This window comes from Hyla sarda, chromosome 11 (assembly GCF_029499605.1).
Source record: "Hyla sarda isolate aHylSar1 chromosome 11, aHylSar1.hap1, whole genome shotgun sequence".
Classification (NCBI taxonomy): domain Eukaryota; kingdom Metazoa; phylum Chordata; class Amphibia; order Anura; family Hylidae; genus Hyla; species Hyla sarda.
The window spans coordinates 59,253,423-59,275,932 of record NC_079199.1 but is presented as its reverse complement, the minus strand read 5'-3'; the positions used below and the strand labels follow the sequence as shown (position 1 = coordinate 59,275,932).

Here is a 22,510-nt window from a genome sequence, read left to right as displayed (position 1 = left end):
AGGTAAAAGGGAAAAAAAATCCTCTCAAAATTTGTAACCCAATTTCTCTTGAGTAAGGAAATACCGCATATGTGTATGTCAAGTGTTCAGCGGGCGCAGTAGAGGGCTCAGAAGGGAAGGAGTGACAATGGGATTTTGGAGAGTGAGTTTTTCTGAAATGATTTTTGGGGGGCATGTCACATTTAGGAAGCCCATATGGTGCCAGAACAGCAGAACCCCCCCCCCCACATGGCATACCATTTTGGAAACTAAACCCCTCAAGGCACGTAACAAGGGGTCCAGTGAGCCTTAGCACCCCACAGGTGTTTGACGACTTTTCATTAAAGTCGGATGTGTAAATGAAAAAAAAATATTTTTCACTGAAGTGCAGTTTTTCCCCCCAAATTTACCATTTTTACAAAGGGTAATGGGAGAAAATGCCCCCCAAATTTGTAACCCCATCACTTCTGAGTATGGAGATAACCCATGTTAGGACGTAAAATGCTCTTCCGGCGAACTACAATGCTCAGAAGAGAAGGAGTCACATTTGGCTTTTGGAAAGCAAATTTTGCTGAAATGGTTTTTGGGGGGCATGTCTCATTTAGGAATCCCCTATGGTGCCAGAACAGCAAAAAAAAACTCCACATGGCATACTATTTTGAAAACTATATCCCTCAAGGAACGTAACAAGGGGTACAGTGAGCCTTAACACCTCACAGGTGTTTGACGACTTTTTGTTAAAGTCGGATATGTAAATGAAAAAAAAAATCTTTTCACTGAAATGCTGGGTTTTTTCCTCAAATTTTACATTTTTACAAGTGGTAATAGAAGAAATGGGGCTACAAATTTTGGGGGTAATTTTCTCTTTAGTATGGAAATACCCCATTTGTGGACGTCAAGTGCTCTGCTGGTGCACTACAATGCTCAGAAAAGGAGGAGCGCTATTGAGCTTTTGGAAAGAGAATTTGTTTGGAATGGAAGTCAGGGGCCATGTGCATTTACAAAGCCCCCCGTGGTGCCAGCACAGTGGACCCCCCCCCCCCACATGTGACCCCATTTTGGAAACTACACCCCTCACAGAATTTAATAAGGGGTGCAGTGAGTATTTACACCCCACTGGCATTTGACAGATCTTTGGAACAGTGGGCTGTGCAAATGAAAAATTACATTTTCATTTTCACGGACCACTGTTCCAAAAATGTGTAAGACACCTGTGGGGTGTAAATGCTCACTGTACCCCTTATTACATTACATGAGGGGTGTAGTTTCCAAAATGGGGTCGCATGTGGGAGGGGGGGGTCCATTGTTCTGGCACTATGGGGGCTTTGTAAAAACACGTGGCCTTCAATTCCGGACAAATTTTCTCTCCAAAAGCCAAATGGCGCTCCTTCTCTTCTGAGCATTGTAGCTCGCCCGCAGAGCACTTTACATCCACATATAGGGTATGTTCTTACTCAGAAGAAATGGGGTTACAAATTTTTGGGGGCTTTTTTCCTATTTTCCCTTGTGAAAATGAAAAAATTTGGGTAACACCAGCATTTTAGTGAAAAAAAAATATATATATTTTCATTTTACTATCCAACTTTAAGGAAAATTCGTCAAACACCTGTGGGGTATTAAGGCTCACTATACCCCTTGTTACATTCCGTGAGGGGTGTAGTTTCCAAAATGGGGTCACATGTGGGTATGTACGTATTTTTTGCGTTTATGTCAGATGTACCCTGTACATTCACATGGGGGCAAACCTCCAGCTGGTTCAAAACTACAACACCCAGTATGTACTGACAGACCGTGCATGCTGGGAGTTGTTGGAAAACCTTCAGTTAGGTTTTGTTTCCTAACTCAGTATTTTCCAACCAGTATGCCTCCAGCTGTTGCAAAACTACAACTCCCAGCATGTATTGATCACCGAAGGGCATACTGGGAGATGTAGTTATGCAACAGCTGGAGGTGCGCAACTACAACTACCAGCCTGCCGAGACAGCTGTTTGGGCATGCTGGGATTTGCAGTTTTGCAAAATCTGGAGGGCTACAGTTTAGAGACCACTGCACAGTGACCTCCAAACTGTGGCCCTCCAGATGTTGCACACTACAAATCACAGCATTCCCAGACAACAAACTGCTGTGTGAGCATGCTGGGAGTTGTAGTTTTGCAAGATCTAGAGGGCCACAGTTTAGAGATCACTGCACAGTGATCTCCAAACTGTAGCCCTCCAGCTGTTGCAAAACTGCAAATCCCAGCATGCCCAAACAATAAACAGCTGTCTGGGCATGCTGGGAGTTGTAGTTTTGCAACATCTGGAGGGCTACAGTTTAGAGACCACCGTATAGTGGTCTCAAACTGTAGCTCTCCAGATGTTGCTAGGCAACTCACCGCCTTCCGTAGGATCCAGGGAGCCGCATCGCTGTCCTCTTCCGCCGATCACCGCAGCTGGTCGCCGCCTGCTTCCGCCGCCGCCAATGGGTAAGTGGACTTCGGCACCGGTCCTCATTAGTTTCCACATTCTGCACGGCCTACTGTGGGTTGGCAGAACGGGGAAACCGAAAGTTAACCACCCCGCCCCCAATCTGATATTGGTCGTCACTCCTATTCCTTCAGGGGAATCGTGGGTGTCTTGAACAACCCCAATCCCCCTTATTTTTTGGGTCACCAGAGACCTGTATGACCCGGAATTGCCACAATGGGGGGGGGGGGTCTGATGACCCCCCTGGGCATTTGCACAGGGTGCCTGCTGATAGATATCAGCAGTCCCCCCGGTCTGGTCCCTGCCTGGCGCAGGGACCAAAATTCACATGGCCGTAAGTGTATGTCCTTGGTCCTTAACTACCAGGTAGCTAGGACGTATGCGTATGTCCTTGGTCCTTAAGGGGTTAAGGACCCAGCCCATTTTTACCTTAGGGACCCGCATTTTTTGCACTGTCACTTTAAGCATTAATAACTCTGGGATGCTTTTACTTTTCATTCTGATTACGAGATTGTTTTTTCGTTACATATTCTTTCTACTTTGTTAGTGGTAAATTGTCGCCGATTCTTGCATCATTTCTTGGTGAAAAATTCCAAAATTTGATGAAAAATTTTAACATTTTGAATTTTTTTTACTTTGAAACTCTCTACTTATAAGGAAAATGGACATCCCAAATAAATTATATATTGATTCACATATACAATATGTCTACTTTATGCTTGCATCATAAAATTGACATGTTTTTACTTTTGGAACACATCAGAGGGCTTCAAAGTTCAGCAGCAATTTTCACATTTTTCACAAAATTTTCAAAATCTGAATTTTTAATGCTCGCATGTTCTTGTAGACACAGTTTTAGAATTTTTACAAGGGGTAAAAAAGAAATCCCCCCCCCCCTCCAAAAAAAAGAAAAAAGTTTGTAATCCAATTTCTCTTGAGTAAGGAAATACCTCATATGTGTATGTAAAGTGTTCGGCGGGCGCAGTAGAGGGCTTAGAAGGGAAGGAGCAACAATGATATCTTGGAGAGTGTTTTTCTCTGAAAGGGTTTTTGGGGGGCATGTCACATTTAGGAAGCCCCTATGGTGCCAGAACAGCAAAAAAAAAAAAAAAACAACAACAAAAAAACTACATGGCATACTATTTTGGAAACTACACCCCTCAAGGAACATAACAAGGGGTACAGTGAGCCTTAAAGGAGAACTACAGGATTGAAAATTTTATCCCCTATCCTAAGGATAGGGGATAAGTTTCAGATTGCGGGGGGTCCGACCGCTGGGGCCCCCCACGATCTCCCGTACGGGGCCGCGGCTCTCTGCATAGAGAGGGTGTGTCAACCACCGCACGAGGCGGCGAGCTGACAAGCGCCCTCCATTTACTGCTATGGGAGAGCCGAAGCGCTGCCTTTGGCAATTTCCGTCTCTCCCAAAGCAGTGTATGGAGGGGGCGTGTCGGCCACTTCTTCGTGTGGTGGTCAACACGCCCTCTCTAACCAGAGAGCCGGGGCCCCGTACGGGAGATCGTGGGGGGCCCCAGCGGTTGGACCCCCCGCTATCTGAAACTTATCCCCTATCCTTAGGATATGGGATACATTTTTCAATCCCGTAGTTCTCCTTTAACACCCCACAGGTGTTTGACGACTTTTCGTTAAAGTTGGATGTGTAAATAAAAAATGTTTTCACTAAAATACTGGTTTCCCCCCAAATTTTAAATTATTACAAGGGGTTATAGGAGAAAATGCCCCCCAAAATTTGTGACCCCATCTCTTCTGAGTATGGAAATACCCCATGTGTGGACGTCAAGTGCACTGCAGGCACACTACAATGCTCAGAAGAGAAGGAGTCACATTTGGCTTTTGGAAAGCAAATTTTGCTCAAATGGTTTTTGGGGGGCAAGTCTCATTTAGGAAGCCCCTATGGTGCCAGCACAGCAAAAAAAAAAAAAAAAAAAAAAAACACATGGCATACTATTTTGGAAACTAAACCCCTCAAGGAACGAAACAAGGGGTACAGTGAGCCTTAACACCCCACAAGTGTTTGATGACTTTTCGTTAAATTTGGATATTTAAATGATTTTTTTTTTATTTCACTAAAAAGCTGGTTTTCCCCCAAATTTTAAATTTTTACAAGGGGTAATAGGAGAAAATGCCTCCCAAAATTTGTAACCCCATCTTTTCTGAGTATGAAAATACCCCATGTGTGGACGTCAAGTGCACTGCAGGTGCACTACAACGCTCAGAAGAGGAGTCACATTTGCAAATTTTGCTGAAATGGGGGGGCTGTCACATTTAGGAAGCCCCTATGGTGTCAGAACAGCAAAAAAAAAAAAAAAAAACATGGCATACTCATTTGGAAACTAGCCCCCTCAAGGATCGTAACAAGCAGTACAGTGAGCCTTAACACCCCACAGGTGTTTGATAAATGTTCATTAAAGTGGGATGTTAAAAGGAAACATTTTATTTTTTATACGAAAATGCTGGGGTTACCCCAAATTTTTCATTTTCACAAGTGGTAACAGGAGAAAATGTCACCGTAAATTTGTAAATACATTTATTTGGAGTAAGGACATACCTCATATTGGGATGTAAACAGCACTGTGGGTGCACACCATGTATCGGAAGAGCCGGAGCGCAATCAGGGGCCTTGAACATTTACATAGCCTATGGAGCCAGAACAGCAGGACCCCCCCTCAAGGAGCATTACATGGGGTACGCTAAGTTACTAATGTGGGGTACAGTGGGCCGTAAAATGATAAAATAGGTTATGTTCTCACAATGATGACTCAGAGCATAGCCAAAACTAAAAAATATTCCCACCCTATGCTCTGAATCATCATTCTGGGAATGTGATGTGTGTGGCCGTCCCTAACCTGTTGCCTCAAATGCGCACACCGCTCAGGTGGAGAGAGCACTGCGCATTTGAGGCAACTGCAAATGATGATCGGGACTCAGTGACCCATGACCCATTTTGGGAAAAAATACCCCCAGAGGTCTTAACAGTTTTTTATTTTTATTTTTTAATGAAAGATGTTTTTGCGCAATTTGGGGGTTTATGGGGTTAAAATTTTGAATGTGCTCTGGACTTGGTACATTGGGGTCAAGCTATGGGAAATTAAAATGAATAGGGAAAATGTAGTACTGCATGGAAGTGTGATACTCCCTCAAGCAGTTTCTAATGTAGAGGCCCGGATGATCGGGGCAAGTGTTACACTGAGTGGTGGTGTCCTTCCGTACCCCCCTCTTGTGACACACTCTGCATTTTTTCTGTGATCGTCCCTTCTTTCCAGTGTGCGAGACCTCAAGTGGAAAGTGCTGGCCTGGGACAATCCTGGCACCTATAACTCCAGTTCCTTGGGAACTCTGGCCTGCTCTTTCCCGGTCGCCAAAAATCAGGGACCATAGGACTTCTTCTTGGAACTGGAGGAATGTCCCTGTGCTGCAAGCATACTGGAACAGTACAAAAGAGTTGTACATGGCAACCTGTACAAAGTAGACCACAACTTTTTTGTATCATATCAGTGTTGGCCGCATTGCCCTGTATGGCTTGAGGACTTGATCAGAGAGATCAACTCCCCCCATATACTGATTGTAGTCCAGAATACTATCAGGCTTGAGGACCGTTGTTGTGGTACTTCGCACACTTAAAACTGATAAGAGACTCCTCTACCGAGAGCTGCCTGAGCCTCCAAAAATTTGGCCCCAAAGTGATTTATGACCGGTCGCAGTGGTCCGTCCCACAGCATTTTTTTTTTTTTGCTAAACATGTGGTCGGGCCCTCTTAGCTATAAAAGAGCGGTCCGCAGCCATTAGCTAAAGCCCACCCGCCGCTGATCAGTCCCGTAGTATAGATGGACCGTACCTCTGTATGCGGCCTTCTCCACCGTTGTCAGTAATTTATCACTGATGATCGTTTTTTTGGGTTCAGGCGGGAGATTTTTTTCTGGTTTTAATGTTTTTTTATTTATTTTATTTTTCGTTTATTTTGTGTGGGGTTCTGTGTACATGCCACCAGCCACTGTTCTGGGCTGAGATGCCAGACCCCCCCCCACTGACTTCTGCGTCCCCCTGCCGCCACCAATCGCTAATAAGTGTGCACACCAATTATTAGGTAAACACCTTTTTTTGCACTGGGTTTTTGTTTCTTTTTCTTTTTTTTTAGTTTAGTTTTAATTTTTTTATATTTTCGTTCTTAGGGCGGGTAAGTTAGTAGTTTAGGGCAGGTTAGGATGGGTTAGGGTAGGAAGTCTTGCACCACACCACACGCAGCAAACTCAATAAAGTTTTTACCCCACATATATACACTTCACCCCCCATTAGAGTAGGGAAATGGCCCGCAGGAGATTTACTGGTTTACTGGTGCCCCATACCAGTGAACTTGTCTGGACTCAGCCAGCGGACCATGAGCCCGTGATTCCTGAGTTTGTTGGCGACTCAGGAATCAAGATTGACATGGTCTGGTTCACTGAAATTGACTATTTCAGTTTTTGTTTCAGTGACGACTTTGTCAATCTGATGGTTGACCAGAGGAACCTGTACGCCCAACAGTTTGTCGCTGCAAACCATGGACAGTCCGGAATCAAAGAGACCTTCCGCCCCATCCCCTAAACGCTCCTATCCCCCGGGGTGAGTCCTGTGCCTATTCCCATGAAAACCTGTTGCTTGTCCGGTATAAGGACAAGAGGGATGTCCTTATGCTCACCACAATTCATGGGAACGGCAGCACCCCTGTCCCTGTGCGAGGTACCGGTCCTCAAGCCTGATTGGATTCTGGACTACAATCAGTATATGGGGGGAGTTGATCTCTCTGATCAAGTCCTCAAACCATATGATGCCATGCAGAAAACACGGACATGTTACAAAAAAGATACGGTCTGTTTGGTACAGGTTGCTATGTATAACTCTTTTGTATTGTCCTAGTACGCTGGAAACACATGGACATTCCTGCAGTTTCATGAGGAAGTTCTAAAGGCCCTCATCTTTGGTGACTGCCAAAGAGTGGGTCAGAGCACCTCTGAAACTTCAGTTCCTCGGATTGTCCCCGGCCAACACTTTCCAGGTGAGGTCCCCTACACTGGAAAGAAGGGACGATCCCAGACAAAAAAGCAGAGTGTGTCACAGGAGGGGGAATTGAAAGGACACTTGTCCCGATCATCCGGTCCTCTGCATTAAAAGCTGCTTCAGGGAGTATCACACTTCCATGGAGCACTACATTTTTAATCCTTTTCCTTAATTTAATTTCCCCAGAATTAGGGATGTCCCAATAGCATTTTTTTTTAAGACCGAGTACGAGTACCAATACTTTAATTCTAGTACTCGCCGATACCAAGTAAGAGTAATTTTATTTTAAAGAGAATCTGACACCAGGGTGACCCGGTTTCTGGCACTGCTTACCGTGCTGATATGTGGGTTCTTGTTGTGTGCAATGGAGACGGTTACTGTAGTATGTGCCAAGATCTCTCTCTTCCCCATTGGACAGGGAATTTGCATTGGCGGCGAGACCGATGTCTCCGGAGCGATTGCGCTGATGTTCACATGGTGAGCAGCGGTAGAAACCGAGTCACCTGCACTACCTATAAATTCAAGTTAGTGCAGGTGACTGTGCTGTAAGATTGCCTTTAATAGTAGGTAGTATCCCCTTGTAGGTAGTATAGATAGCTGCAGACATTAGACAGCAGCCCCCTGTAGATCGCAGCCCCCTTGTAGACAGCGCCCCCCCTTGTAGACAGCACCCCCTCTTGTCCCCCTTGAAGATATCGCTCCCCCGTGTCCCCCTTGTAGACAACAAGCCCCCCCCCTTTAGACAGTGCTCCCTCTTGTCCCTCTTACAGACAGCAGGCCCCCCCTTGTAGACAGCAGGCCCTGCCACTTTGTAGACAGCGCTCCCTCTTGTCCCCCCTTGTAGGGAGCAGGGTCGCCCCTTGTAGGGAGCAGGGTCGCCCCTTGTAGGGAGCAGGGTCGCCCCTTGTAGGGAGCAGGGTTGCCCCTTATGTAGGGAGCAGGGTCCCCCCTTATATAGACAGCAGGCCCCCCTCTTATAGACAGCAGGCTCCCCTCTTATAGACAGCAAGCCCCCCTTATAGACAGCAGGCCTCCGCTGTCCCGTTCTCCCGATCGCATCATGGCGTCCTATGGAGGAGCATGTGACATACATGTCACTCTGCTTCCTCCGTAACGTTACGCTGGGCGCAGGGGAGGAGGAGTGACGTGTGTGTCACATGCTCCTCCATAGCACGCCATGATGCGATCAGGAGAACGGGACAGCGGAGCGGGCCGCACAGCAGCAGGTATCGGACATGGTATCGGAGACATTAAAGGAGTCCCCGATACCATGCAAATGCCAAGTATTGGCTCTGACATTGATACTAGTATCGGTATTGGGACATCCCTACCCTGAATTACACTCCCCCTCCCAAAAAAAAATAAAAAATAAAAATACAGCATTGGGGGTTTGCAGCTGCCTCAAATACGCAGAGCTCTCTCCCCACCTGAGTGGGGTGCGCACTTTAGGTAACAGGTCAGGGACGGCCACACACATCACATTCCCAGAATGATGATTCAGAGCATAGGGTTTGGGGCGGGCATCATTTTTACTTTTGGCTATACTCTGGGTCATCATTCAGTATTAAAATTGCAATTTTCATCCCCCCTATAGTACAGTTCATCCAGTCCTGGAAAGTACATTTAGGGAACACCCGTCTGTTCCAAATGTCCACTTCACCCCTATACACCTTCCCTAGGGGGTGTACTGTTTGTAATATTCTCACATGTGGGTGTTCCTTTCTTGTATTTTCCTCTGAATGTATGTAACGGTTAGGTCCGTAAGAAACATCGGCCTCCAATGCGAAGAGTTCTCACTCGTGAGTTCTGTCGTATTTCCAGGCGACAATTCAGAGTCACATGTTAGTTGTTCCCAGAAAGATGAAGACGAGTATAGGTTGAAAATTGCAATTTTCAAAAGCTACCCATCATCCATTCCTGGAAAATTTAGGAAACATCCGTGCGTTCAAATTGTCCTCTTTAGCCCTATACCCATTCCTCAGGGTGGGTACTTTCTGTAATGGTGTCACATGTAGGTGTTCCTTTTTTGTATCTTCCTCTGAATATATGTAACCGTAAGCTACTGATATCCCATAGGCCTCAAATACAAACTGACCTCTATGACTTCTGAACCTTGTTGTGTGCCCACCCAGCATGTTACCCCATATGTGGATGTGTTTCCATAGTGAGGAGAAAAAGCCCTCCAAAATTTGTAACCCAATTTCTCCAATTACCCCTTGTGAAAATGTAAAAAATTGGGTAACCCCAGCATTTTAGCGTTAAAAAATCTAATTTTTCAATTTGCGGACCACTGTTCAAAAAACATGTGAGGTGTGAGTACTCATTTTACCCCTTTACGTCACCTTCCTTGAGGGGTGTAGTTTCAAAATTGTAGTCACTTGCCGGGTTATTTTAGATTTTATGTCAGAACTTCAACCATTAGGCCTCAAATCTCATCGGTGCTCTCTCACTCCTAAGCCCTGTTTTGCACCTGCATAGTGCTTTACAGCCATATATGGGGTATATCCTTTTCTGGAGAAATTGGGCTACAAATATTGTGGAGCTTTTTTAATCTTATAATTTTTTTGGTTAATTTTGATTAATACCAGCAATTTAGTATTAAAACAAAAAAATTTCACTTTTACGGCCCACTGTTGAAAAAACATGTGAGGTGTAAGTACTCACTATAACCCTAGTTACATGGTTTAGTTTCCAAAATGGTGTCACATGTGTGGGGTTTCTGCTGTTCTTGCACAATGGTGGCTTTGTAAACGCACATGGCCCCCGACTTCAATTCCAACAAACTTTTCACTACAAAAGCCCAATGGTGCTCCTTCCTCAGGCAAAATTGCACTAAAAATTTTGTGGGCCTTTTCCCCTATTACCCCATGTAAAAATGATACATTTGGGGTAACACTATCAATATAGTGCAAAAAATCAAATTTTTCACTTTTACAGCCCACTGTTCAAAAACCTGTGAGGTGTAAGTACTCATTGTAACCCTTGTTACGTTCCTGGAGGGGTGTAGTTTCCAAAATGGTGACATGTGGGGTGTTTCTTCTGTTCTGGCACCATTGGAGGATTGTAAATGTACATGGCCCCCGACAATTTCAGCAAAATTCTCTCTCCAAAAGTCCAATGGCGCTCCTTCTGTTCAGAGACCTGAAGTGTGCCAGCAGAGCATTTAACGTCCACATATGGGGCGTTTTCTTAATCGGGAGAAATTGGGCTTCAAATTTTGGAGTCCATTTTCTCCTTTAACCCCTTCTGAAAAAGAAAAATTTTGGTTAACACCATTATTTTAGTGTTAAAAATCAAATTTTCCATTTTCACGTCCAACTTCAACGCAAAGTCGTCAAACACCTGTGAGGTGTTAAGGCTCACTATACCCCTTGTTACGTTCCTTGAGGGGTATAGTTTCCAAAATAGTATGCAATGTTTTATTTTTATTTTTATTTTTTTTGCTGTTCTGGCACCATGGGGGCTTCCTAAATGCAACATGGCCCCCAAAAACGATGACAGCAACATTTGTTTTAAAAAATCCCACAGTTGCTCTTTCCCTCTTTAGTCATGTTGTGAGCCAGCAGAGCACTTTATGTCAACATATGAGGTATTTCAATACTCAAGAGAAATTGGGCTACAAGTTTTGTGGGGCTTTTTCTCCTTATACCACTTTTAAAAATGGAAAAAAAATGGCTACAAGAACATGTTAGTGTAAAAAAAAAATGCAGATTTTGATTTTTCTCTTCCACTTTGCTGCTATTCTTGTGAAACATCTAAAGGGTTAACAAACTTTCTGAATGTCATTTTGAATACTTTGAGTGGTGCAGTTTCTATAATGGGGTCATTTATGGGGTATTTCTTAAAGGCCCCTCAAATCCACTTCAAACTTAACTGGTCCCTGAAAATTGGTGCTATACTTTGAAGCCCTCTAATGTCTTCAAAAAAGCAAAAACATGCAATTTTCTGATGTCAACATAAATTAGACATATTGGGGGATATTTATCAAAGTTGTCTATGTCCCGCATCAATATAGACAAAACTACAGAGGGTTAGGCTGGTCTATTGTGCGCCTAATTTATCAAAAGGCGCAAGGCTCTTGATAAATTCTGTGCACAGACTTCGGGATCTATGCTTTAGACAACATGGTCTGACATTTCGGCGTACTTTCAGCCGATGCGACTTGTCTCTGAAAAGTCGCTTTTGATAAATTTAGGACCAATGCATTTTCCAATGCATTTCCGTCTAAAATAGACTAGAATGCATCATGTTCTAAAAATCCTCTAGAGCAAAAGTCGCACGTATTTAGACTGCGACTTTCTGTGCAACAAATATAGACAGGAAAAACCAGTCTAAATGCTTTGATAAATATCCCCCATTGTATTTGTGAATCAATATATAATGTATTTGGAATATCCATTTTCCTTACAAGCAGAGAGTTTCAAAGTTAGAAAAATGCAAAATTTTCGGAATTTTCAGGAAATTTGGGGATTTTTCACCGAGAAAGGACGCAAGTAACGACAAATATTTACCACTATGTTAAAGTAGAATATGTCACGAAAAAACTATCTCAGAATCAGAATAAAAGGTAAAAGCATCCCAGAGTTATTAATGCATAAAGTGACAGTGGTCAGAATTGCAAAAAAAGGTCTTTAAGGTGAAAAAGGGCTGAGTCCTTAAAGGGGTACGCCACTGCTCAGCATTTGGAACAAACTGTTCTGAACGCTGGAGCTGGCGCCAGGAGCTCATGACGTTATAGCCCTGCCCCCTCCTGACGTCACGCCCTGCCCCCTCAATGCAAGTCTATGGGAGGCGCTTCGGAACAGGGGAGTACCCCTTTAAGGGGTTGAAGTCTAAAGTATGTGCAAAAGATGGGGGGGAAATGTGCTGTGGACAAGTAGGGAGACACCTAGTGGCAGCTTTTTTAAACACAAATAAAACATAAAGATTTTTTTATTTACTGATTTAGAGTGCAATAGCAAAACTTTTTTTTTAATGAGAGTGCCCATTTAAGGCTGTGTCCAGCTGTGCAACTATTGTGTATTGCCTTGATCTAGCTGCCCTAGTTCAGTATCTAAGGTAGAGTGGCTTGTTGGTGCCCCTGGGACTCAGCACATAGGGCACATGTTCCATCAATCTACACCACCCATTGTACCCCTGAATTATGTCTATACATAGCAGTGGCCATAAAAGTCCCTACAACATACAACTATACTAGGCACAATGGGGGAGATTTATCAAAACCTGTGCAGTGGAAAAGTTAACCAGTTGACCATAGAAACCAATTAGCTTGCTTCTTTCATTTTTTAAAAGGCCTCTGAAAAATGAAAGGAGCGATCTGATTGGTTGCTATAGGCAACTGGTCAACTTTTCCTCGGCACAGGTTTTGATAAATCTCCCCCATTATCCCTATAATACAAAGTTTATAGTTGATCTATCATCAGGGGCGTAACTATTGGGGATGCAGATAGGGCCTGAGGGTGGCCATAAAGTCGTCCATATGAGAAATAAATATAAAGGTAGAATGCACTTACCAGATTGTGTTGCGCAAAGAGCTTAATACCTTGATGGGCATGAAAGTTTGCATGATGCCAGGCCAGCAGCCTTTCCATCCTACTCAGATGCCACATTAGCAAGCCGATATATGCAAATAGGCAATTTGCTGGACGTGAAAAAGATGCTTCTCCTGAGGATGAATGGTCAAAAAATATTTATTCCATGTAAAACCATGCATTTCTAACTCTGTTTGAAACGCATTGTTTTATATGGAATAAATATTTTTTGGCCATATATCCTCGGGGGGGAAGTACCTTTCTTCTTATAATTGAAGCATTATAGGGCCCTGTTACAGATTTTAAACTAAAGCCCTGAATCTTACACCTCTGTCTATGATTGATGTATTTTACCATTGCATGTGTATGGTATTTCAGGATAGTCCCAGGAATCCTTTTACTGTCTCAGTAAAGTTTTGACAATTATTCCATAGAGCTGCCTCTGTACTAGTGTTTGGACCTGGGACTGCACATATTAAAGCAGCATGGTCAGGGATAGAGATGAGCACATTTTTTTTTAAATTTGATTCAACCGATTTGCTGAATTTTCCGGAAAAATTTGGTTCAGTAGGGATTTATTTGTGACGAATCTGGATTAAAAACGTCTATTTCTGGCCTACATAGAGCCTCAATAGGGGTGTAGAACACTTTGCCTTGCTGTAACACGCATAGGGTGTGTGCTGGATTAGTGAAATAATACGGTTATTGAATGTGACATGCCGATTAGAGGCGTTGCTATTAGAATCACAGAGCAGCACGATGACAGAGCCTGGAGGTGGCATCAGTATGAGGAGACCATATAGTGGCTGAATGACACAGCGTGGAGGTGGCGGCAGTATGAGGAGATCATATAGTGCCTGAATTACACAGTGTGGAGGTGTTGGCAGCATGAGGAGACCATATAGTGGCTGAATGACCCAGCCTGGAGGTGGCAACAGCCTGACGAGACCATAGGGCCTCCCAATTGAAAAGATTAAAGATATTTTTGGACATTTAAATTAAAGATTTCAAATAGATTAACCTAAAAAGTTTTATTTAATGTGCCAACAACATGAGGAGACCACATGGTGGTACAGTGACACAGCCTGGAAGTGGCGGAAGCATGAGGAGACCATATAGTGGCTGAATGACACATCCTGTAGTTGGCAGCAGCATGAGGAGACCATATAGTGGCTGAATGACACAGCCTGGAGTTGGTGGAAGCAAAAGCAGACCATATAGTGGCTGAATGACACAGCCTGGAGTTGGAGGAAGCATGAAGAGACCATATTGTTGCAGAATGAGACAGCCTGGAGGTGGCTGGAGACTTTAACAGGAACAAAATGGTACACCTCTTAGATGTACAAATGTGTTATGCACTTATGAGGGGAGGACAATGCGCTCCAGTACGCTGAAAACAGTATTTGTCTACAACACCAGCAGGTGTGTACTTTTGGCTGGCCTTTCACAGTACCTAGGCCCTTAAGACTTTAACAGGAACAAAATGGTACACCACTTAGATGTACGCACACAGGTTGCTTGTAGTGCTCTGCTCACCCTAACTGGCTGGCTACTATTAGCTTTTCAGTTGTTGTACACACCAGTGCTGCAGCACACAGTTGCTGAGTACTACACCCAGAATTGCACTTTCTCTCTCAATCTCACTCCCTTCCCTATCAGTGCTTCTAGGCTGGATTTGGGCTTGAGGTGAATCGCTGTTGTAAAAAAGCTTTTCTGTGCAACACACTGCTCTCTGTCCCTCTCTCTCTGTAATAAAATGCTGATGTGACTGGGAGGTGAATCGCTGCTGTAAAAATGCTTTTTCTGTGAAACACACACTGCTGTCTGTCCCTCTCTCTCTGTAATAGAATGCTTATGTGACTGGCCACAAGATGCTGCCGATTTATAGGGCTGTGACATCGCAGGGGTGGCTGGCCGCTGATAGGCTGCAGGCTGCATGCTGCATGTGATTCAGGGTCATCCCGCCTTCCCAGGATTCCTTGCCCCATGTCCTCACATGTGGATCCGCCATTTTAGATGCCCTGGGAGCCTGTACAGCACTAAAAGGAGTTTAATGAACCGATTCGCATGATTGAATCGGGGCAATATTCGCATTCATTAGGAATCAATTTTTTCCTGAAATTCGTAACGAATTCGGATTCGTCAGATTCGATTTGCTCATCCCTAGTCAGGGACTACTCTTTTCGCCATGAATGTATTGTATACATTGCTTATAGGAAGATGTGATCTCTGCAGGAAGGGTTACATTTCAGAAAGCTAAATGAATAATGATTATCATATAAACCTCACTAAGACATCTGTCAGTGTTAATCTTCACAAAAACCATAGCTGCCTTTTACCTCTCCTTGAGTTGTGCCTCATAGCGGGGGACTGCTCTGTGTGGTACCTGGGGAGCAGGAATCAACTGGAAACCCCCAGGGACTGATTCTGTGCTGGGAAATGTGGGAGGAACATTAACAAAAGAAAGTCTATTGTTTGTCACTCTGAAGGAAAATGGAGGAAAATTGCAATCACATTAGCATTAATACAACAAGTTTCCCTGAATGGAAACGCGGCAGGAAATCTTCTGCTAACCTGCTAGAACAGAAGAAGTGAAATAGAGAAACGGCCTCCTTAATTTAGATTTATTTTCCATGACGTGATGTTCAGAGTAAATGACAGATTATGTGCTAAAGTGGTATCTTATGTTCTTGGAGTGATCCTAGAAAACAACTTGTGACACTGTATAATAATCCTGAGTACCTCTGCATGCTATTGCTTATGTAACTGGGACAAAGCCACAGGCTGGTGTGATAACATGCAACGTGTTCCACGGTTCTCCTCGTGAGCTATTAACCCTTGGTATACACATGGAAAATAAATAGCTCACTGCTAGAGGGACTGTGTGGTCTTACCGTGTGTTAGTTACGTACCCCCACCTTTCATCATCTTGAAAATGCCTCCCGTAACCACTTCTTCTAAGTTGTAATAAGCAAGAGAGGAAGCTCAAAGCCAAGTATGAGCAACACAAAGATATTAGATGCTTCCAGCCTCATATGTAATGTATGTGAACAAAAAGACACAAAAGGAACTCTGACATATCTCTAAATGCTAGTGCATGGTGGGGGAGATTTATCAAAACCTGTCCAGAGGAAAAGTTGCTGAGTTGCGCATAGCAACCAATCAGATCACTTATTTCATTTTTGAAAAAGGCCTCTAAAAAATGAAAGAAGCGATCTGATTGGTCACTATGGGCAACTCTGCAACTTTTCCTCTGGACATGTTTTTATAAATCTCCCCTGATGTCCTTCTAATGTGGAATTAAATGCTGGTAAATCCTCAAATCATTCTCCGAAAGTTCAAGTAGGGGGCCGGAAAAGTGCCTTCTATATCTCTGTATAACAAAGACAGGATTCATCAGATTTACTGTTACTGATTTTCGGTTTCACAGTTTTCAACGCAAATTTTCTCTGATTTCATCTCTGAAGGTAGCCATACATATATATAGATATAAGTAGGTCGATGGTTGAACAGTCAATGAACAAACTATTGACGGATGAACGATCATTTCACAGATGCAGCCATACACATTTCAGTACTTATTGGCCGTTAATTGTTAAAATTGGCCATACATGATCAATGACATCAGGTGAAGGACGAACAATCTTCAATTTGAGAATATTTTGAGAATGCTCTGAGAATCTTCTGGGAATGTTCTGATATTTCAAGAATATTCTAATCTAAAAGAACGTTTGTCCAAAAGTTTCCAACAAAGCCAATTTCTTTTTGGAAGATAATATTCTGTTATCAGTTAGCTAAATCACCCTCTCTTATGAAGTTTAATTTAAGAGTATGAGCACTTTAAGTGGTTTTGTTGCCTTGTTCCCCTCAGGAAATTTACCCAATTCTTAAAGGGATATTCCGGGCAAAAACATTTTATCCCCTTTCCAAAGGATAGGAGATAAGATGTCTGATCGCGGGGGGGGGGGGGGGGGCGCTGCTGAGACCTCCCGCGAACTCCCTGCAGCACCTGAATTTCCAGTTTCGGAAACCTCCGGGACTGGGGATGTGACGTGATGCCACGCCCCTTCCATTCATGCCTATGGGAGGGGCGTAGACATGAATGGAAGGGGCGTAGCGTCACGTCCCCAGTCCCGGAAACCCGGAGGTTTCCGAAACTGGAGATTCAGCACCTGCATAGAATGCGGGTGCTGCAGGGAGTTTGCGGGGGGTCTCAGCAGCGGGCCCCCCCCCCGCCATCAGACATCTTATCTCCTATACTTTGGATAGGGGATAAAATGTTTTTGCCCGGAATACCCCTTTAATGTAATTGAATACATGTTTCTGCAAAGGTTGAGGAAATAGCTAACATACACCTAATACTGACAGCTCTCTTATGAATATAGCTAGCTTTGGAAGTGCCTTTGGGATTAATACCTGCTTACACATTAAAGGGAACTTGTCAACATGAAAATATTGTCTAATCTGCAGGCAGCATGTTATAGAGCAGGAGGAGCTGAGCAGAAGTCCCAGAATAACTTGTCATTTATTCATGCAAACCGCTGCATATTCTGGGCTAAGTAGTCAAGTGGGTGGTGCTACTCAGTGACCAGCAGCTGTCACTATATGCACACTGACACCCTAAAATAGCTGTGAGTCACTAAGGAGGACTGCCCACATGAATGAACAGAGGTACATGAATAAAAGACACGTTAACCTGGAACTATTCTCACAAAACAATATATCAGTTTGCTCCGCTCCTCCTGCTCTATAACATGATGTCTGCAGATTGGACTGCATTTTCAATGTGAAAGGTCCCCCCCAAAAAAAAAACTGCATTCAAAAAACAATATCCGCCTTCACAGCCAGTCTGTTTATCATGATCCATTGCAGCTAATTAAAAAATGTAGTAATTTAGAAAATATTTTGTTTAGTATCTACAGCTCCTAATCAGACCTGTGTGTTTCCATGGTAACCGACTTCAAACTCTGTGTAGTCTGACGGTCCATACTGTCCCCATCAGATTAGAGAGATGCAGTGACATAAGTCAAACAAGCAATGTTTATTTATTTATTTTTTTATTGTGCCAGAACTTGTTCCTGTGACAGAATTGACACATCTGCCCCTATTATGCCTTAAAGGGGCACTCCGGTGAAAAACTTTTTTTTTTTTTTTTTTAAATCCAGAAATGCCAGAAAGTTAAACAGATTTGTAAATTACTTTTATTAAAAAATCTTAATCCTTCCTGTACTTATTAGCTGCTGAATACTACAGTGGAAATTATTTTCCGTTTGAAGCACAGAGCTCTCTGCTGACATCATGAGTACAGTGCTCTCTGCTGACATCTCTGTTCATTTTAGGAACTGTCCAGAGTAAAAGGAAATCCCCATAGCAAACATATGCTGTTCTGGACAGTTCCTAAAATGGACAGAGATGTCAGCAGAGAGCACTGTGCTCATGATGTCAGCAGACAGCTTTGTGTTTCAAAAAGAAAAGAATTTCCCCTGTAGTATTCAGCAGCTAATGAGTACAGGAAGGATTAAGATTTTTTTTTATAGAAGTAATTTACAAATCTGTTTAACTTTCTGGCACCAGTTGATTTAAAAAAAAAAAGTTTTTCACCGGAGTACCCCTTTAACACCTGTATTTACTAGCATCAGCATGCATCCTGTACTGCTCGCCATGTTCTCCTGAGCAGGAAAGCAGAGTTCCTGTTACTTTATTAGATTGGATTCATCCCGTATAATATTTATAACCCTTATCTTTTTCAGATTCTGATGGGAATGTTTGCCAGGGCAACGAGCTGGTGCAAATCATGCTGACAATGCATGGGTTCCTGATTCCCTCAGCAGACCTGCTAAACAAGCTCAGGACACTATATCCTTTGCTGCTTACTGCATACATAACACCATTTCATTCTGGCTTTAGTTATGCATCATTAATTGTTCTGTGTTCTATTCACTCTCTATTAACAAATAGCATTGGAAAAATATTTATTGTGTAAGAACTCCTTTACGCATGCATACAAACGCAATTTTTTCAGTCTTTATAAATGCTTGTACAAACACCATGGGGGGAATTTATCAAGGGTGCTGTAGGTGAAAGATCTTTTACATTTTAAATGTATGCAGTGTTAATGTGTAAGTGCGCCAATTAACCCCTTAAGGACTCAGCCCATTTTGGCCTTAAGGACTCAGACAATTAAATTTTTACGTTTTCATTTTTTCCTCCTCGCCTTCTAAAAATCATAACTCTTTTATATTTTCATCCACAGACTAGTATGAGGGCTTGTTTTTTGCGCGACCAGTTGTCCTTTGTAATGACATCACTCATTATATCATAAAATGTATGGCGCAACCAAAAAACACTATTTTTGTGGGGAAATTAAAACAAAAAACGCAATTTTGCTAATTTTGGAAGGTTTTGTTTTCACGCCGTACAATTTATGGAAAAAATTACATGTGTTCTTTATTCTGAGGGTCAATACGATTAAAATTATACCCATTATTATATACTTTTATATTATTGTTGCGCTTAAAAAAAATCACAAACTTTTTAACCAAATTAGTACGTTTATAATCCCTTTATTTTGATGACCTATAACTTTTTTATTTTTCCGTATAAGTGGCGGTATGGGGGCTCATTTTTTGCGCCATGATCTGTACTTTTTTTTGATACCACATTTGCATATAAAAAACTTTTAATACATTTTTTATAAAAAAAATTTAATAAAATGTATTAAAAAAGTAGGAATTTTGGACTTTTTAATTTTTTTTTCGTTCACGCCGTTCACCGTACGGGATCATTAACATTTTATTTTAATAGTTCGGACATTTACGCACGCGGGGATACCAAAAATGTCTATAAAAAATGTTTTTTACGCTTTTTGGGGGTAAAATAGGAAAAAACGGACGTTTTACTTTTTTATTGGGGGAGGGGATTTTTCACTTTTTTTTTACTTTTACTTTTACATTTTTTAACATTTTTTTTTACACTTGAATAGTCCCCATAGGGGACTATTCATAGCAATACCATGATTGCCAATACTGATCTGTTCTATGTATAGGACATAGAACAGATCAGTATTATCGGTCATCTCCTGCTCTGGTCTGCTCGATCACAGACCAGAGCAGGAGACGCCGGGAGCCGCACGGAGGAAGGAGAGGGGACCTCCGTGCGGCGTTATGAATGATCGGATCCCCGCAGCAGCGCTGCGGGCGATCCGATCATTCATTTAAATCGCGAACTGCCGCAGATGCCGGGATCTGTATTGATCCCGGCACCTGAGGGGTTAATGGCGGACGCCCGCGAGATCGCGGGCGTCGGCCATTGCCGGCGGGTCCCTGGCTGCGATCAGCAGCCGGGATCAGCCGCGCATGACACGGGCATCGCTCCGATGCCCGCGGTTATGCTTAGGACGTAAATGTACGTCCTGGTGTGTTAAGTACCACCTCACCAGGACGTACATTTACGTCCTGCGTCCTTAAGGGGTTAAAAAAAAATATTTGTGATAAATATGGTGCACATTTTTTAGATTGCACTTCAGTACGCCACTTTGTATGGTTCCCACATGATGAATTCACAATTAGTGCAAAAAGTTGACCAAACTATATTAAAGGGGTACTCCGGTGCTAAGACATCTTATCCCCTATCCAAAGGATAGGGGATAAGACGCCTGATCGCGGGGGTCCCGTCACTATGCTCCGTCCCCATGATCACCAGTAATCAGACCCGGAGCGAGCACGCTCCGGGGGCTGATTCTAACGGGGTGCGGCGTGGAAGATCACGGGGGTCCCCAGTGGCGGGACCCCCGTGATCAGGCATCTTATCCCCTATATATTATAGACTTTAAGCATTACTGTCATTAAAAACAACTTTTGACATGACAAAAGTTGTTGCTGGTAGTGGGTCTCACTCTTGATGAACATGAGTTATTTGTCGGCATCATTGTGCTCTGCTCCCAAGCCGGCCGAAATATTCAGAATTTTTTAATGACAGTGTTGCATAAAAGTGGTCATTGAAATGAATGGGGCACGTACCTGTCCTAACATGGATACATCAGCACACCACTTTAACCCCTTAACAACCACGGACATAAATGTACGTCCTGGTGTGGTGGCACTTAGCGCACCAGGATGTACATTTACGTCCTGTGTATGACCGCGAGCATTGGAGCGGTTCTCGCATTATACACGGCAGGTTCCAGCTGCTAGCAGCAGCCGGGAACCCGTTGGTAATGGCCGACATCCGCGATCACACGGATGTCCGCCACTAACCCCTCAGATGCCATGATCAGTACAGATCACGGCATCTGCGGCAATGCGCATGTTAAAATAAATGGTCGGATCGCCTGAAGCGCTGCTGCGGGGATCTGTCATCTATAGGGCGGACGGAGGTCCCCTCACCTACCTCCATCCGTCTCCTGCTTTGGTCTGAGATAGAGCAGACCAGAGCAGAAGATAGCCGATAATACTGATCAGTGCTATGCCCTATGCATAGCACTAAACAGTATTAGCAATCAAATGATTGCTATACATAGTCCCCTGTGGGGACATAAAAAGTGTAAAAAAAAAAAAATGTTGAAAAATGTAAAAATAAAAAGTAAAAAAAACTGTGAAAAATCCCCTCCCCAATAAAAATGTTAATTGTCAGTTTTTCACATTTTACCCCCAAAAAGCGTAATTATTATTTTTATATATATAAACATATTTGGTATCGCCGCGTGCATAAATGTCCGAACTATCAAAATATAATGTTATGGTGAATGGCGTATATGTAAAAAAAAAAAAAAAATCCAACAATTTTACATTTTATTCCAAAAAGATATAAAAAATGTATAGTATTACATATGCAAATGTGGTATCGATAAAAAGTACAGATGGCGGCGTAAAAAATTAACCCTCATACCGCCCTATATACGGAAAAATGAAAAAGTTTATAGGTGGTCAAAATAGGGCGATTTTAGATTACTGATTTTGTAGAAAAAGTTTTTAGATTTTTTTCAAGCGGTACAAAAAATATAAAAGTATCTAGCCATGGGTATCATTTTAATCGTATTGACCCACAGAATAAAGAACACTTGTCATTTTTACCGTAAAATGTACAGTGTGAAAACAAAACCCTCCAAAATGTGCAAAATTGTGTTTTTCATTTAAATTTCCTCCCTCAGGGTGCGTTCACACGCTAGTAACTAGCAACTGGTTTCCCGTTGCGGGATACCCGCTGTGAGATACGCTACCATTCACTTGAATGGGTCCGCGGACAGTCTACAAATCTGACACCATTGCAGACACCATGGGACTGTGGACCCATTTAAATCAATGGTAGCGTAACTCGCATCAGGATTCCCGCATCAGAGTTCGCCATACATTTTATGGTAAAATAAGAGGATTCATTACAAAGTACAATTGGTCACGCAAAAAACAAGCCCTTATATGGGTCTGTAGATGGAAGTATAAAAGGTGAGGAGAAAAAAACACAAAAATAAAATTGGCCTGGTCC

General features: G+C 42.9%; 1 protein-coding gene across 6 annotated transcripts in view; it reads left to right on the top strand.

Annotated features, from left to right (window-relative positions):
* Positions 1-22,510, top strand: part of RASGRP1 (RAS guanyl releasing protein 1) — a 163,928-nt gene that overhangs the window by 119,718 nt on the left and 21,700 nt on the right. For all 6 annotated transcript variants that reach the window (XM_056545527.1, XM_056545526.1, XM_056545523.1 and 3 more), the window contains exon 3: positions 18,781-18,890. In XM_056545527.1, coding sequence (XP_056401502.1) covers positions 18,781-18,890 — 110 coding nt within the window. The remainder of the gene's footprint in view (positions 1-18,780; positions 18,891-22,510) is intronic.